This window comes from Arvicanthis niloticus, chromosome 5 (assembly GCF_011762505.2).
Source record: "Arvicanthis niloticus isolate mArvNil1 chromosome 5, mArvNil1.pat.X, whole genome shotgun sequence".
Lineage (NCBI taxonomy): Eukaryota > Metazoa > Chordata > Mammalia > Rodentia > Muridae > Arvicanthis > Arvicanthis niloticus.
This window is the reverse complement of record NC_047662.1, coordinates 102,262,371-102,280,130: the sequence shown is the minus strand read 5'-3', so window position 1 is coordinate 102,280,130 and position 17,760 is coordinate 102,262,371. Positions and strand designations below refer to the sequence as shown.

Sequence of the window (17,760 nt, the reverse complement as noted above, 5' to 3'; positions counted from 1 at the left end):
CCTGTCTTCTCTAAAAACCAAAAAAAAAAAAAAAAAAAAAAAAAAAAAAAAAAAAAAAAAAAAAAAAAAAAAAAAAAAAAAAAAAAAAAGAGTAACCCATTTCCTAGAGGAGGGATAGGAAAGTCCTAGAAAGTAGCCAGAAGTGAAGGTAGAACGTAGTGATGGGGACAAGAGAACCCAATGCAGATGGATTTTGGAGATGTAGTGAGGACCGTGTTTCCATGAGCCCTACCCTCAGGGAGATACCCTGTGTGGACTGACACCTTGGAGGGAGGAGGGAGGCTGCTGAGAGTGTCACAGCCAAGAGTCTAGGCTAGGTGGAGATTAAGCAACTTTAGAGGACAATACAGGTCCCCAGTCTGGTTGGCCTCTTTGAGCCATAGGCTTAGCCTCTCCGTTCTCTGAGCAGCTCTGCCTGCCAGAGGGACTTCAAACTTCCTTCCTGGGGAAGGGGATAAGACAATTGGATTCAGAAGATGCTCAAAAGGGTGGATTCTGGGACCACTGAATACAAGCTGAGATTAGACTCTGAATTAAACATCTGTAAATTTATGATCCTTTTTTTTGTTTTTGTTTTTCGAGATAGGGTTTCTCTGTGTAGTCCTGGCTGTCCTGGAACTCACTCTGTAGACCAGGCTGGCCTCAAACTCAGAAATCCGCCTGCCTCTGCCTCCCAAGTGCTGGGATTAAAGGCGTGCGCCACCACTGCCCGGCTTAAATTTATGATCCAATAAAGCCAACACTTGAATGCTAGTCCCAGAAAAATATCAGAATCTGGTGTGGTGGCACACAATTTTGATACCACCAGGGGTCTCCATGAGTTCAAGGCATGGTATACAAGGTGAGTCCCAGGATAGCCAGGACTAGAGACCCTATCTGAAAACAAAAAGACCCTGACACAAAAACAAACAGGCAGAAAGGCACAGTTGCTGTCACATGTATACATTTTATTTTTTTCATATAAAAGGCAACAGTACATTGTTGATTGGAGGATTAAAGGAAGTAAAACCCTCTTAAAAAGTGGAGTTTCCCACCCCTAGTCCTAAAACTGTAACATATATGTATGTATATATTTATATATTTAAAAAAATTATGAAACTTACAACCTGGACCTCAGCCCCTCCCAATGTCTATCTTATAACAGAAACATATTACACAGCCCCTAGTCAAGGATCATAGCTCCAGATGTGAGCTACACCCCTCTTATCCCTGCCCCCTCCCCAAGCCTAGAAGTCCATTTCAAATAAACGGACACTCACATACTTAGAAACACACTTCTGGGCCCACCTCCCTATGGAGTCTCTGAGGCATGCACACTCTGGCACTTTCCTGACTCATTTTCTCCATTCCCCTGGGCTCCCTTGAGTTTGTTTTGAAAACTTGGTCCCTTGCCCTCACATTCAGCCTAGAAAACAGCACACCAACACACATTTACACATGTGCTCGCTCGCTCTCTCTCTCTCTCTCTCTCTCTCTCCATCTCTCTCTCTCTCTCTCTCTCCATCCTCTTCCTTTTGGAAAACAAAAGGATGATGTTTGGTCTTACTTGCTATTCCTACCTTGGCTTAAGGGTGGGAACCTAATGCCCTAATGGGCAGAGTTCAGTAGAAATTCTGGAGGGGCCATTCAGCAGGGGTGGATACAGGGAGAGTTTTAGCCTGGAGAGGCATCACAAGGGGTTTTTTAGAGAGTGGCCCCCCACAGTCAGTGGACACTCAAGAGAGTGAACAGGGGGTGGGGGTGGCTGCTGCCCACTCAGATCTGTTCCTTGTGCTTCATGTGGGCCAGCTTCACATTCTCTGCCTCAGTGGAGGGTGGGGGCTGCTCCAGGTGGCAACCAATCATGAGCTGGTACACAAAGACACCACAAATGGATCCAAGGAGTGGAGAGACGATGGGTACCCACCACCAGTGACGGCCAGTCCTGGAGAAAAAAAAAAACACTGGTAATCAGAGACAGGTTGGCAGGAAGAGGGAAGGCAGGCTAAGGTAAGCTGAGTCGGGGACTGTACTCACGTGAAGACTTCTGAGCCCCAGCCAGCCAGGGCAGTGAAAAGGCGGGGTCCAAAGTCACGGGCCGGGTTGACAGCATAGCCAGAGTTGAAGCCCATGGAGGTTCCAATGACCAGGACCACAAAGCCCACAGTGAAGGCCTCCAGGCCACGGGGCACAGGGTTGTTATAAGGGTCAACAATGGCCAGAACACACACGATAAGAGCGGCTGTGCCTATGAACTGGGAGAGAGAACGCAGTGAGGGTCAGCTACTTCACCCATGCTCCAGTCTGCCCTTCCTCTGCCTTGCCCTGATCCTAGGATGCTTGCAAAACCAAGATTTCACTGGGAAGCTTCCATGCTTTATAAAAGACCCACCACCATGTTCTGAGGTTGGGGTTCCCACCACCTGAGAAATTCTACTGATCAAGGCGTGTTGTCCGAAACAAGGCTGTTCCTCTCTCTGCATTTACTTCACGTGCCCCCAGTCCATACCTGATCAAAGAAGCCATTGACCATGTCCAAGTGCCCAGAGGGGTAGGTGGCAAAGATACCAGCTGTGCCATTGGGGCCGGAGACGATAAGCTGGTTGTTGGCAAAGGCCAAGATTGCATCTGGTGACAGATTAGAACCATTGTGAGTGAGGGCAGAGCCTTTCCTCTCAGAGCTGCCCTCCCCACCCTGCCATGGGTCATGGGTAAGCACAGGGGGCGGGGTGGGATGAGGTGGAGGACTCGAGATTCTGTTGTTGCCCAACTTGTTTCTTTCCCCTACAGCCCCCAACCTGGGCCTGAGTGTTCGTGAATGAGTCATGAGCCCTGGGCCTGGGCAGGTCCTGGTTGTCATCAATGGGCTTGGTGCCAACAAGTACTTAACAAGAGAAAGTGCCTGGAGAGGGAATGGGGAATGCTTACCATAGTACAGGCCAAAAATAATCCCAGCACCCAAGAAGGCCCCCAGCGTCTGTGCTAGTGTGTAGATGGGCAGCTTGACCCAGGGCTCTCGTGCCAGGAAGCACATTGCAAAGGTCACAGCAGGATTCAGGTGGGCTCCTGAGGAGAGGAGATAGCATCTTATTAGCTACAGCCTGTCACTTCGGGCAGGCTGGGGCTCCCATGTGCTCTTCTTTTCTGGGGTGTAGGTAGGTTTTCTTGGCCTGGATGGCAGTTGGACTATGTCACAGACTGATCTTTGATTCCAAGGTGAGAGTCAAAGGTTCTGTCAAGTCTCTTCCACCCTTGCCTCCAAAAGACCCAAAGCTGAGGTGCTGCTAGTACGTGCACTTGGGGGTGCCCCTCCCTCTCTGCTCTCTAGCCGGGCACTTGTTGGAAATGCTGGTGAGGGCTGACAACTGAGGCTGGGGGTTGAGGCCTTACCAGACACTTGGCCAGCCACCAAGATGGCGAGGGTGACAGCGAAGCCAAAAGCCAAGTTGATGGTGAGGAAGCCGCCATGGGTGCCGCGGCTGAGCACCACCTGAGCCACGGAGCCACAGCCAAACATCTGTCAGAAAGCAAAGCACATGAAGTCCCATTGAGATCAGACATGCCTGCCACCACAGAGGAGACTAGTGGTCCTTCCTGGAGTATAACCTAAATCCCTCCGGCTGCAATTAAGTCCCAGAAAGAGGAGACATGCAGAGCCCTATGGGAGGGTTCGGCAATGGGAATACACTGGGAACCCAGGTGGTTAAATGACATCCACTGGTTTTTCTTGACTCCCAGAAGGGGATGGGAGGGAGCTATCACTGCAGCAGTAGTTTCTGCCTGTCCCTCCAGATCTGACACTCAGGTAGGAGATACCCCATCACCATGGACTCTTCTGAAGCTGAGGTCATAGTGGAGGAGGTGGGGGACATGGAGAGAGATGAAAAGTGAGGTTGCACCTACTCCTGCATCTAGAAATGTCTGCGCATCTGGTCCTCACACATTCCCCACCCACACCCTCCCTGTTCACATCTGTCCCCGTCAGCACCTCCCCAGGTCAATCTTCCTCTTCCTTCTCCAGCCCACTGCCTCCAGGATTCCCACTCAGATCTGTAGAATCCTAAATACAAGTGGCGCTTCTCTCTAGCTCCAGTGAGATCTGTTCTAACCCTTCCTGGGATAGAGAGACTAAGAGGTGCTCCAAGAGCGGCACGTACAGAACATACGGTCCAGTGTGGAAACACTCTCTACCAACTGTAAAGTGCAGTTGCCTCAAGTCTCAGGTGTCCCTCTAAGCTCCTCCAGCCCAGCCCTGGGTCTCCTCTCCCAGTTCTCCATAACTAAAACAATGCTATGCTGAGCCGGGCCTGATCCCTGCCCTCTCGAGGCCAGCCTGGTCTACAGAGTGAGTTCTAGAACAGCCAAGGGCTAGGGAAGGAGATCCAGTCTCAAAAACAAGAAAGCGCTCTGCTGGCCAGCAGCAGGCCAGGCCGTGCTCCATTAACTCTAATGCCTGTGTACTGAGTTGTTAAGCAGTGATTATTATCAGTCAGAAAGATAGGCAGGGAAGCCAGCGGTGGTGATGCAGGTCAAAGGTGTTCAGGCAGGTCAGAGACTGTGAGAGTAGGGGGTGGAGGCATATGGAGGTTTGGGGCACTATGTCCAGTCAGACCCTGGCCTGAACTCTTTGCCTGAGGCCCAGACCTGGCTCCATGCCAAGGGGCCTTGGAGGGAGGAGCTATCAAAGCTAGTTCCACCACCTTGGGGTTAATCTTCCTCTTCCTTATCCTCCCCTCTCACCCAGCTCCAAGTTCTTAGCCAGCCCCTCACCCCATATACCACCCAACTATATACGTCAGAAAAAGGGGCTTTTCTCACCCCAAAGCCAACCTGGATCCTGACACAAAGGCCCCAAGTCCCCAAGTCATCGGGGGGGGGGGGAATCCACTAGATTTGCTCCCCCCCCCAAGTTCCACTTCTCACTGACACCTGATACCTCACATCTACCTGAGCCTGAAAGCCTTCACCACAAATCCAGCACCCTCTTTTTGTGGTCTGGGCTAAGCCAAGTGACCCTGGGACTCAGTGGGGACTGACTGTTCTTTTTACGGGGGAGTAGCTCTGAGAACTGGGAAGGGATAAGGAGGCCCCTCTTTGAAAGTGTAAGACACCCTCCCTTGTCTTTGCTGCTGCTGAACAGGTGGTCAGACTCACAAATCAAGATAGGAAACAGGGACCCGCAGAGGCAGGAGGGTGATAAGTGCCCCCTTCCACTCCCTTCTTGGCACAGAAGAGAAGGGGAGTGGGAACAACTGATAGGCCACTCGCCTCTGAAGTCAGAGGCACGCACCTGTGAGCCCTCTTCTCCACGTGTAGCCTGCCCCACCACGATCCCAGGACTGAGGCTGCTGCTGGAACTCAAGTGACCCACCCATGGCAAAGAGGCACCTGAATTCAGAAGAGACTCGGAAAACCAGATCAATGGCTGAAAATCAGAGTAACTGGGACGGCAAATGAAAACCATAATGCCTGTCTGACCAAGAAATGTGCCAAGTTACCCCGAACTCAGGGCAAAACCTCAGAAGCCTGGAGGATCAGGGAGCTCCTGCAGAGCCACTGAGAGGAGAGGAAGAAGAGGGGTCAAAAGGCCAGCAGAAAACGCTGGAAGCATCCGGGTCAGACAGGATCCGAAGGACTATGGCATGTGTGCAACACACACACACACACACACACACACACACACACACACACACACACACACACACACGGGCCCTGTTTCCGTCCACAATCCCTATCTTCATAACATTCCCTTCTTCCGATTTTGCTGCTTACAGCCCGAGAGGCCTGGGCCCTCTGCCCCTACCTGTGGTAATCCGCCCTCACTTCACTGTAACTTTTGGACTTTCTGAGGCTTAATTATTCATTAGGGGCCAGACACCCAAGACCCAAATAACTTAATAGTGGTGTCCATTTGCCTCTTTATACGCCGTGTCCTGTGCCTGGAGCCCTGAGAAGCTGGGAGACTGGGAAGTAAAAGGGTTGAGGGACCCACGCTGCAGGTTGACCCTTCCGCAGCCTTGGTCTCCGTCTCCAGGGGGAAAGGTAAAATAGCAGAGCTGGTCTTGGTGAGCAACACTGTCGCAAATTGAGTTAGAACTGTCAAGACTGTTGAATGCTTTAGAGGTCAGCTTGACCCTGAGGGTTAAGCCTCAGGGGAGCAGAGCTGGGGAACTGGTCCTGTCTGCCTTGGAAAACTGTCCCTGGAGTGAATAATGAACTTGGGGACCATAGGGGCTGAAAATAGAAAGGGCTGCTCACTTCCCTGCACTCACCACAAGGATGAGGGTCCCCAGGCACTCCGCCAGCGCCTGGCGAAGCAGCCGGTAGCGGATATGGAGCATCTCCCCGCAACGATTCATCAACTCCTTCTGTCGACCCATGGCGAGGCAGGCAGCGGCGCAGTCGGGCGTGCGGGTGCAAAGTGGCTAGCGCAGGGCACCGAGAGCGAGAGCGGCGGCCTGGAGCGCAGGTGGCGCCCTTTATATGCATATGCACCGGCGGCCAGCCCGGAGCCCCACCCGCGGGGGCGGAGTGCGGCCACCACCACGCCTAGCCTGGAGGCGCTGGTGAGGAAGAAGGGTGACGTTTGTAAAGAGGGTCCCGAGGAACTTTAAGGGTGGGTTGGCTCTGAAGGATTCTTAGGGGAGTGAGTGTTGAACTGAGAGGACTGGAATACTGAGAAAAAGCCCTGAGCCCTGTTCACAATGAGCCTTGTGGCTCATGCTCGGGGTGCGGGTGCGACCTGTCATAATGGAGAGGAACCAGCTTGCTACAAGATGACTGGATAGAACAGGTCTTCAGTCAGGCGGCTGAAAAGAAGGCTATGGGCCTCGAGTGGGAAGAGACCTCATAGTGCCGACCCTGGTAGGCAGATGTATGCTGAGTTCTAACCAGAACTCACCAGCCCCTCTTGTGCTCTGAGAACAGGTCACATGTTGCATGTGTTGGTTACCATGGCATATGTCCTGTGTGCATGGCCACGCCATCTTAGCCACGCCACGTGCGGGCTGGGATACCTGAGCTTTCTCCTTGTGGACCTTCCCCCTCTATACCCTCGGCTCCAGAGGCAGAGTTGCGGTTGTCCTGACATGCCACATGCTACATCATGCCAGCAGGGTAAATTCCAGCTGTTTTTTTTTTTTTTTTTTTAACTCTCTCATTTCCTACTCCCATAGAAGTAAATCTACCCTTTTAAGTAACTAAGCTGGGGCCCAGGAGATGGCTCAGTAGGAAGAGTGCTTGCCCCGGCAGTCTGGTGAGAGGACCATCTCCATACGTTCATAGTGGTGCGTGTGCCCACACATATATCATCATTAATTTTTTTTTTTTTTTTTGAAACAGGGTCTTACCATGTAGCCCTGGCTGGTCTGGAACTCATCATGCAGACCCAGTCCTTGAGCTCAGAGAGATCCACCTGTCTCTCCCTCCTAACAGGTAGGATTTGAAAAACAGGAGCCACCACATCTGGCATAATTAATTTTTTTTAAAGAGAGAGATTTAACTGAACCAGGTATCATGGCACATACCCATAGTCCCAACACTCAGGAGCTAAGGTAGGAAAACTGAGTAGGCTTCATAATGAGACCCTGTCTCAAAAAGAGAGAGGTCACCAGCTACTTGGGAGGATGACAGGAAGCTTACAAGTCCAAGGCATGTCTGTCTTACGGGGTGAGTTCAAGGCTAGCCTGGGCAATTTACTGACAGCCTGCCTCAAAAGAAAAAAAAGCTGGGGGAAGAGGGGAGAGGTGGCTCAGAGGTTAAGAGTGAACTATTCTTATATGTGACCCAAGTTCTTTCCCAGTACCCACATCAGGTGGCTCATCACCATCAGATCCAGGAGATCCTACACCTCTGGCCTCTGTGGGCACCCTCACCCAAGTGTGCAAACCCACACACAGACACGTAATTAAAAATAATAAAAATAAATATTTTTTAAGTGGCCAAAAGGGTTATGTATGTTGGTGAAAGCACTTAATCCCAGCTGTTTGTGGATCTGTGAGTTTCAGGGCAGCCTGGTCTACATAGTGAGTTCCAGGATGGCCAGAGCTACATAGTGAGACTTCTCCCATTTTAATCACCATCCTGCCCGAAAAAGAAAGACTGTGTCTCAAAGTCTAAAATATGGAGGGAGATTACATCAAACTGTAAAAATGTCTGATCCATCAGAGGAATATCATAGGCGCTATTGCTCTCAGTGTTGACGGCCGGCCTTCCTGCCTGCCTGCCTTCCTTCCTTCCTTCCTTCCTTCCTTCCTTCCTTCTTCTTTTTCTCTTTCTGCCTGGAGTATGGCATCCTAAGTATGTATTCTGCCACTGAGTGCCATCCCCACCCAGTGCTGTATTTATTTATTTATTTTGGGTTTTTTGTTTGTTTGCTTGATTGGTTGATTTTTGTTTGCTTGTTTTTGAGACAAGGCCACACAAACTGTAGCCCATACTGGCCTTGAACTCACTATCTAGCCCAGGCTGGCCTTCAGCTCTTGACAACCTTTTACCTAAACCTCCCAAGAGATGGGATTACAGGCATGAACCACTATACACAGTTTAATGCTTCGTTTAGTAACTGGGAAATTGGGCTCAGGATATACTTCAAAGGTAAAATCCTTACCTAGCATGCCCAAGGTCCTGAGTTTGATACCTGGCATCAGAAAGATAAGTCAACCAACCAATCATCTGGAAACAGGTATAGTGGCCTGCTCCCTGCTCCCTTATGACCAGGAGAAATGGGGTGTCCCCCCCCCCATAGTTTGTATAGAAGCATTCACTGCCAGAGAAGACCAAGAAACTACATTTTCAGAAGGACTTAATCTGGGAGAGCTAAGGGCCCTGGGGATTTATCCTCTGAAGAATGGCTGTCAGAAAGGTATGAAAGGTAGAGACAAACCAAACCTAAAATCTCAGCGGTGGGGAGGTGGAGACAGAAGAATCAAGGAGTTAAAGGTCACTCTTGGCTCCTACCTTGTTTGAGCATGGGATGGGCCAAAAAATAAACCTTTGCTCAAAAAAATAAACACAGTGAGGGGACTCAGCACCGTCCTCCAGGCCTGAGGAGCTGAGCGTACTGGGACCCACATGGTGGAAGGAGAGGTCAGAGGTCATGCCCTCTGCCTTCCACACATGCACTGTGGCACGCTCCCCACTCCAATAAATAATTGTAAAAACAAGAATACTAAAAGAAAGAAAAGGCCAGGCATAATGGTGTGGCAAACACTCGTAAATCTCAGTTTGTGGGAGATAGAGGCAGGGAGATTTCTGTGAATTTGAGGTCAACCTATATAGCAAGTTCCAGGCCTCTCAAAGTTACACGGTGAGAAGCTATCTCAAAACAAAACAAACAAACAAAAACAGACAAACAAACAAATAAAAAAAAAACAAGTGGGGAAGAAAATCCTAATGTTGAGATTTAGCAATAGATTCACAACTACTCAGGCACATACATACACATGCACATGTACACACACATACACACGCACACAGGCACGCGAGTGCGCACACAGCTTGTAATTACATGCTTGCCTACAGACACTTCACTTTGCTTAAGGGATTTCATTTAATAAGAGCCTGCCCATAGGCTCACAGGTATATAGAACCAACACATGAAGCTTCTCATAGTCCTTGGCCCAGAGAGATGTCCCTTTCCCAGACACCCCTCCCCCCTGGGCTGGGAGGCTCCATGGTGAATCAGGCAGCCATCACTGAGTCCCTGCCTGCTGGCTCTGTTGTCAACCTGTGACTCAAGGCAGAACACTAAACATCTGGTGCCAGAGTTGCAGCTGTGGTTTGTGGGAGTGGGGAACATCTGCCAGGCTGTTCTCTGCTCTCCGCCCTTGCTGTGTTTTAGGACTCTCACTGCCTCAGGTGGATCTGCAGAGACTGCAGAAGGCAAGAATTCTTAAACATGAAAAGCAGACAACTTTAATCCCAGCACTTGAAAGGATCTGAGTTCAAGGCCAGCCTGGTCTACATCAAGCTCTGGGACAGCTAGGACTACATACAGAGACCATGTCTCAAAGAAAAGAAGACAAGAACCCAGGCCACAGCATCCCTTCTCCACCCTGCCCATCCTAGTGTGCCACTGGCAGAGATTGGCCCAGGAACCAGAGCAAAGGAAAAAAGCAGGTTCATGCATATATGTTAACATGTGTACATGTATAATGTATGTAACCGAGTACTATGAGCGCCTCGTACCATGAGTCTGTACCCAGATCACATAGGAGTTCATGAGGAAGGCAGGTAAACCTTGGATATGAGTGTCTCACTCCCGTGGAGCTCCATCAGCTTAGACGTGAGCAGTTCTACGTACTCGCGTGTATCTGTGACCCTGTGTGTCACTATGGATACCTGTCTAGAATCCTGGGATTGGGCTGGAGAGATGGCTCAGCGGTTAAGAGTACTGACTGCTCTTCCAGAGGTCTTGAGTTCAATTCCCAGCAACCACATGGTGGCTCACAACCATCTGTAATGACATCTGATGCCCTCTTCTGGTGTGTCTGATGACAGCAACAGTGTACTCATGTGTAAATATAAAATAAAGTCTTTAAAAAAAAAAAAATAGAATCCCGGGCTGCAGAGAGCATCTTTTTGACCCCCTCCAGTCAGCCCTGTGCCAAGGCACATAGCTTAGTAAGTGACACAAGACAAGGATTTTTTTTTTTTTTCTGAGACAAAGTTTCTTTGTGTAGCCTTGGTTCTCCTGGTACTCACTCTGTAGACCAGGCTAGCCTCAAACTCAGAGATCCATCTGCCTCTGCCTCTAGAGTGTTGGGATTAAAGGCGTGGGCCACTGCTGTCCAGCTCAAAGCCAGGGTCTTCAGATCCTTAGTCTTCTTTGCCTTCTTTCTCAGCTTACACAGGACCAGCATACAGGACCATGACTCCACATAATTCCACCAGGTGCTCCCGTACCCATGACCATGGTATATGCACATATACAAACCTAGGCCCATTAGGACAGGCAGGGTTCAGATTAGGACAGCATAGATGAGCAGGCTTTGCTCTCACTGATGGATGGGAAAGGAGCCTGCTTGAAGGAGAGGAAGGATGACTTCCAAAGGTCATGAGATTCAAGAGAGCATGAAGGACGTGTGTACAGAAGTGCCAGGCTGGCCTGATGTGGGGCAGAACGGGACTCTCTTGTTCCCTGCTGACTAACTCTGTGGCACCATTTTCAGTGTAGTTAATGTGACAGTACACCCCCCTCCCCCGCCACACACACATACTACATAACACACACACAACGCAGAAGAAACTCACAGAGAAAAGTCACACAGACAACTTTGGCAAGGTTGGTCTCAACCCTCTGACTCACACAGCTTACCTAGAGTCCTCTGGGCTCCATGAAAGAGAGCCAAGATTGAGGGTAAGTGGCCAACCAGCTCTTCTGAGAGCTCTTGAGAGGCAAAGAGGAGGCCCTGCCTCCTCCTAAGGCATCTTGAACAAGGCCTATGTCTCACCTAGGCAAGAGGCTGAGTTAGAGACAGGGCATGGACAGCCCATCCTACTGTGGGTGGTCATGACTCCTCTAAGGTAGAGCTGGGGGAGTGGGTTCCCAGCCTAGGGATGGGCAAGTCTGAGCCTGCTGGACCAGAGGTGCTGGCTGGAGCCCTTCAAGGGGTGAGGGTGGCACACCCTTCACTTCCTGCCCCCATTTTTTTTTTTTTTTTTTTTTTTTTTTTTTTTGGCCTGAATGAGAGCAGCCGAGGGCCTGAAGAGATGCCTCAATGGTTAAGAGTGCTTGCCTCTTTTCCAAAGGACTTGGATTCTGGCTCCAATACCCAAATCAGGCAGGTGTCTCACAACAACTTGAACTCCAGCTCCACAGGGTCCTATACCTTTTTCTGCCCCACACCCCCAACACCTGCATACATACAGACACAAAGGGTCCTATACCTTTTTCTGTCCCCTCCCACACCTGCATACATATAGACACATGCACACACACACATGCATACACATACAAATAAAAACTAAAATGTGTTTTGTGGGGCAGGTTGGTGCATGCCTATATTCCCAGCTACTCTGGAGGCTGAGGCAGGAGGATTGTTTGAGTCCAGGCATTCTCAGCTGTAGTGTCCTGTGCCATGTCCTCACCAGGCAGAACATCAGTGTGGTGACCTTCTGGGAGCAGGTGCCTGAGGAGGGTGAACTGGCCTAAGTCCAAAGCAGAGCTTGTCAAGTTTTCATTTCCTATTCTCCTTCTCCTTTTCTTCTTCTTTGTTTTTTGTTTTTGTTTTTGTTTGAGGCCCTGGCTGTCCTAGAACTCACTCTGTAGACCAGTCTGGCCTCAAACTCAGAGATCTGCCTTCCTCTGCCTCCTGAATGCTGAGATTAAAAGGATACACCGCCATATCTGATCTGACTAAAATAGATTTTTATTTATTTATTTTTTTATGCATATGAGTATGTTTGTGTATCACTTTTGTGCTTGGTTGCCCTAAGCCCCTAAAATAAATCTTTCAAAAATTATGTATTTTACTTTTAAAGTGTGTGTGCGCACATGTGTGTGCATGTGTGTGCGCGTGTGTACATGTTTGTGTGTGTGTGTCTGTGTGTGTGTCTGTGTGTCTGTGTGTCTGTGTGTGTAGGAGTATGTGCATGTGAATGCAGGTACCTATAGAGGCCAGAAGGAGGCACCAGATCCCTGGAGCTGGAATTCGTGAGCCACTTTACATGGGTGATGTGACCTGAATTGGGTCTTCTGGATTCAGTGTGTGTTTTTAAGTGCTAAGACACTCCTTTTTCTTCTTCTTCTTTTTTTTCTTTCATTTATTCCTTCTTTTTGTTTGTTTTGTTTTGTTTTGTTTTGTTTTGTTTTTCCAAGACAGGGTTTCTATGGTAGCCTTGGCTGTCTTGAAACTCATTCTGTAGACCAGGCTGAATTTCAAACTCACAGAGATCTGCTTGCCTCTGACTCCTGTGTGCTGGGATTACAGGCACTAAGCCATTTCTCTAGTCCTAAAATAAATCTTAAAAAAAAAAAAAAAAAAAAAAAAAAAAAAAAAAAAAAAAAAGAGGCCAATTGTCGGTGGCAAGTGCCTTTAGTCCCAGCATTCAGGAGGCAGAGGCAGGCAGATCTCTGTGAATTTAAGACTAGACAGGCCTGCAGAGAAAGTTCCAGGCCAACCAGGGCTGTCACACAGAGAAACTTTGTCTTGAAAAAAAGAAAGAAAGGAAGGAAGAAAGGAAGAAAGAAAGAAAGGGCCGGGCAGTGGTGACGCACACCTGTAATCCCAGCACTTGGGAGGCAGAGGCAGGCAGATTTCTGAGTTCAAGGCCAGCCTGGTCTACAAAGTGAGTTCCAGGACAGCCAGGGCTACACAGAGAAACCCTGTCTCGAAAAAAAAAAAAGAAAGAAAGAAAGAAAAAAAGAAAGAAAGAAAGAAAGGGACAAAGCAGACAGACAGACAGACAGACAAAAGTCTAAACTGACAAAGAAGCAGAGGTGAGGGACTGGAGAGAAATTCATTCTAGAGTCCCCCCAGACTCCCCAACCTCTTAGCCATTCCCAGAGCGTTGACAAAGGGAGGCCCAGTGGCCATGCCTTAATCCCAGCACTCAGGAGACAGACAGACACACAGACCTCTGTGAACTCAAGGCCATCCTGGTCTACATAAAGTTCCAGGCCAGCCAGGATGACATAGAGAAACCCTATCTCAAACAAAACAAAGCAAAGCAAAACCAAACCAAACAGAGTAGAAGGCTGGCAGGAAGGGGTGAGAGAACAGAGGGAGAGAGAACCACGGGTCTGAGGCCCAAGGAAGCAGGGACCACTGCAGGGTGTCCCTCTGCACAGCCCTCCTTCCAGAGTGCACCTCTGCTAGATAGTGCCTGATTCTGGGTACTTTGGGCCAGCAACTGACTATGCTGCAAGAGGAGTGGGGAATAGAAATGAATCTGTCTACTCTGAGTGTCCACTTTGGAAGCCCAGTGGGCAGTTCCTCATGTAGTCGCAGAACTACTCCCATCTCCAGACAGCTGAGGTGGCCCAGAGTCCACAAATACAAATCCTTTTGGGCACCTTTATAGATGTCAAGTTGGACTTTGGGGAAATAAGCCATTTATCCCCTATCCCCAGGACTCAGTTCAACCACTGGTGCCCCTGAGCTGCTCTCGATACCCTTTGACAATTAGGACACTGGAAAGTAAGAGGAAGGCCGGGAGAGGAACACGATGGGACAAGGCCTAGAGCCCTCGCTAAGAAACAACCCAGAGTTGTAGGACAGAGACCTCTGATGGACCAAAATCTGAACTTTAAGCTGGCCTTCACCACTGATCCTTGGGGACTCCCAAGAGTCTCAGTTTCTTCCGTTCCACGGAGGTTTCTTTTGGAAGCACCTCTAGGGCCTCCGTAAGAGTCAGACAATATTAGGAATATCTCAGGCTTAGTGTACCACACTCTCATCAAGGGTCACGCCCAAAATGTACATCCAGGTGCATGCTTAGACATGTGTGTATGCTGTGTGGGTGTTGATGAGGATCCATGTGTGCATATGTACACCCATGAGCATATTCATACGTGTCCCTGCTAGGACCTGGTCTAGGTCTGGTGTTTAGGAAACCCGAGGATAAGTGGAGGGAATCTGCTGAAGGTTCTGCAGACAAAGTGCTGAACGTTTAGGACTACCACGTGCCAGCTGCTGCGGAAAGGAGTTAATATACAGAGATGACACAAAGCAAGCCACCCCTGGGAGCAGGTCCAGGATGTAGGGAGGGCTCTGGCTCGCCTCTCAGGAACCAGACCCCCGAAGCCCTGCTTTTTGACTTCCCTTCTTCCTTCTCACTGACAGGAAAGCTTGTGGGGCCAAGAGGACTCTTCCAGAAGATGAGAGGACAAGAACAGCAGTGAAGAAGATGGAAATGTTCACAGGCTTCCTGGGTCCAAATTGGAGCCAAAAGTTGAGTCAGTGCCCCCTTCCTGCAGCAAGCAAAAGAAGGCTAGACTAATTGGCTTCCTGCAGAAGTATTCACGAATGGGGTGGTTCTAGGTGAGGGACATCAGATGGCTGGATGACCATCTGTCTAGCAGGGAGAGAGCAGCCATAGAGAGGCTAGCGAGGGAGATAGATGGTTTGGGATTTTACGCTAAGAGCCTAGATTTGTGCAGGAACCAGGGGCATTTAAGTTGCGCTTATTTGAGCTCCAGGGCTCTGTGGATGTGAGACAGAGGCAGCTGGAGGTGAAGAGTAAGGAAGCAGAGCCTGGACCTCTGGCAGATGCTCACCTACCAGGAACAGTGGCCTTCAGTTGCTTTGAAGGGTTTAAGCATTTGCACTGGGAAGGATCTCCACAGCTGTCCAGTGAAGGAAGGGTGGCTAAGAAAGAGAGGGATTGAAGCCAGGAGGCCTAGGCAGAGCCATAAAGAAGAAAAAGAGCAGATGCATGGAAATGGCCTAGGGAAGAGAGGATTGAGGAGGCAGAGTGAGGGAGGAGGCAAGTGGTCAGAAGTGAGGTCTGAACCAAGGACCAACCAGACCATGGCTCTAGGAAGGACTTCACAACAGAAGGTACATTCCTAGGCATTTCACAGCAGGAAACACCATATAAGATAAGCCACAAAAGCTATGGACGGATGGACAGATGGACAGATGGACGGATGGACGGATGGACGGATGAATGTGCTGCCTGAGTCCAGGTCCTCATCTCAGCCCAGGCTGGCTGCTAATTACAGGGTAGCTGCTAGGCACCACAGAGGGAGAGGACTCACAGGGGAAGGCTGCAGGGGAGGGGGCAGGATGCATCAGGTGATTCTGCAGTTAGGGCTCCAGAAGTTTCTTCCTAAGGGTCTCTAAATCTTGATACTAAAATTTGTTGTGAGAATTGTATATTGCAGAATGATCAGCCTTGGTGTATCTACTCAACAAGCAAGCTGGGCAGACCTGCTCAAACCTCTGAGGTCCGGGAATTCCATCTGGAGGCAGTGAAGACACAGCATCAGAGGCTTGTCAATTTGCCCTTCCCCCCATTCCTCTTCTAATATCTCAACGCCCATATTCAGCTTGAAGAAGCTAATGAAGAGTCAGCGCCCCTATTCCCTGGGCTTGGGGACTAAGGTGGTAAATGTTGGGCTGTCTTTCTAGGGAAAAGTAGTGGTTTTGTGGGAATAGAGAGGATTAGCTAGGATTTATTGCATAGCCATAACCTATTAGTAGAAATCTGTACAATTATTATCAAGATGAAGATATAAATTCTTAAATGGCACCAACTTACTTTGATTACAAATTTTAAGGTTTTCATTGGTGCAAGCTTCTTATTGATATAAAAGTGAGATGAATATTGTTACTCTCATAGGCATTGTACCAGTATAAAACACTTAGGAATACAAGGCTTAGACTCAGTCCTTCTTTAACTTTTTTAACTGATTTGAGATTGACAGCCTGTGAGTTAAGGGACTATAGCAAATTCATGACTTGGAGTTTATTGTTAGGGTGTTCTCTATGTTTTATTTAGAGATAGCTGAGTGGAGTTAACAGACAACAGTCCAGATTACCTTACATGGATAGTTGGTTTTCAAAACATCAGAAATCCACAGAATTGACATGACAAACATTTCTGTATTAATGTTCATTTTGATTAGAGACCTGTCTGCTCCTGACAGCTTCCTATATTGAATTCTAAGAAGAAATTGAGCATCTTTGGAATTACTCCAGTTGTGGTGAGACAGCCACTAGACAAGAATTGCCTCTTCCCATCTACAGACAAATTACTGTCCAGAAAAGGACACACTTGCAGAGTAGTCGACTGATTATATATGCCTAGACAGAGTAATCAGCCCTTAATAATTCTGCAGCACTAAGGTCTGTCAGATGATCCTGGGCCAGGAGGCGGAAGAACAGATGCTCCAACGTTTTGAAGTAGAGGGAGTGTCCAGGTGTTCAGAGGTCTCTATAAATTGGCTAAGTTTTAGAAGCTATGCTTTGTGCTTCCCACAATTATAGTTAACTCAGTCATTCTGGATTTCTGATGGGGTTGAAAACTTATAGCCTCATAGCCAATCCTGGCTATTTACCTTGAGAGAAAAGATTTGAGTGGATGGTCATCAGCTGACATTCATCCTAAAGCCAGGTTCAGAACTAAATGTTTTAGTTAGGATAGATGACAGAGGTGCTGGTTAGTCAACAAAATGATGGACTGAGTATTAGGACTATCTTGTACCTCACTGGTATAAATCGGCATAATTATGCTCTAATTGTATTTTGAGAGAAAAGTTTCATTTTAACAGGAAGGGTGATGTGTAGGAGGAGCTAAGGTGGGAGGAGTACTGAGAGGAAGAGAAGGAGTAAGAAGAGGAGGAGAAGAAGGAGAGGAGAAGCTAGGTGATGAAAGAGAGAAAGAGGGAGGAGACAGGGAGGCAGATGTTCATGTATCTCCACCAGTCAAAGATAGTTGATATATCTAGGTTGGGTAGTGGGTTACACCTCTGATTGAACAATACCAAACTTATAAAGCCTATGATTAACATTTTTTTAAAAAAATGTATAAATGCAAAAAGGAAAAGGGGGCATGGGATAAGGGCTTTCTAAGGGGGGGAATGGGGAGAGGGGATGGCATCTGAAGTGTAAATAAAATATCTAATAAAAATGGAAAAAATAAAAAAAATTAAAAAAAATAAATCTTGAGGTCAGTGGGCTGATGATTTTGGAGATGGGAGAAGACATATTGTGGAGAAACAACAAGAGAAAAGCCAGGGTTCATCAACACTGTTGAATGACAGGTGAAAGAGGGGGGAGGGGGCTAGATCTTTATACTGCCTTTTAGTCAAGGCCCAGTCTTGACCTCTTCAGT

At 48.5% G+C, this 17,760-nt stretch overlaps 1 protein-coding gene and 1 long non-coding RNA gene across 2 annotated transcripts; one reads left to right on the top strand and one right to left on the bottom strand.

Annotated features, from left to right (window-relative positions):
* Window positions 1-926: 926 nt before the first annotated feature.
* Aqp3 (aquaporin 3 (Gill blood group)) lies at window positions 927-6,445 on the bottom strand. Its single transcript, XM_034503924.2, has 6 exons — window positions 6,252-6,445; window positions 3,370-3,496; window positions 2,908-3,045; window positions 2,489-2,607; window positions 2,017-2,234; window positions 927-1,924 (listed from the first exon to the last, which is right to left on the bottom strand). The coding sequence occupies exons 1-6, from the start codon at window positions 6,357-6,359 to the stop codon at window positions 1,756-1,758; spliced, it is 879 nt and encodes a 292-aa protein (XP_034359815.1). The 5' UTR covers window positions 6,360-6,445; the 3' UTR covers window positions 927-1,755.
* A 429-nt stretch (window positions 6,446-6,874) lies between these two features.
* LOC143442472 (uncharacterized) lies at window positions 6,875-10,444 on the top strand. Its single transcript, XR_013110717.1, has 3 exons — window positions 6,875-7,095; window positions 7,321-7,413; window positions 9,821-10,444. It is a non-coding gene; the product is annotated as an uncharacterized LOC143442472 (long non-coding RNA).
* The last annotated feature ends 7,316 nt before the right edge of the window (window positions 10,445-17,760 follow it).

Bases quoted from the DNA above. Each gene is read 5' to 3' on its own strand.
- Aqp3 (XM_034503924.2), bottom strand. From the start codon at position 6,359: ATGGGTCGACAGAAGGAGTTGATGAATCGTTGCGGGGAGATGCTCCAT. The intron at 3,046-3,369 runs GTAAGGCCTCAA...TCCTCTCCTCAG, and splicing joins GGTGGCTGGCCAAGTGTCTG to GAGCCCACCTGAATCCTGCT. The intron at 1,925-2,016 runs GTGAGTACAGTC...TTTTTTCTCCAG, and splicing joins TGGGGCTCAGAAGTCTTCAC to GACTGGCCGTCACTGGTGGT.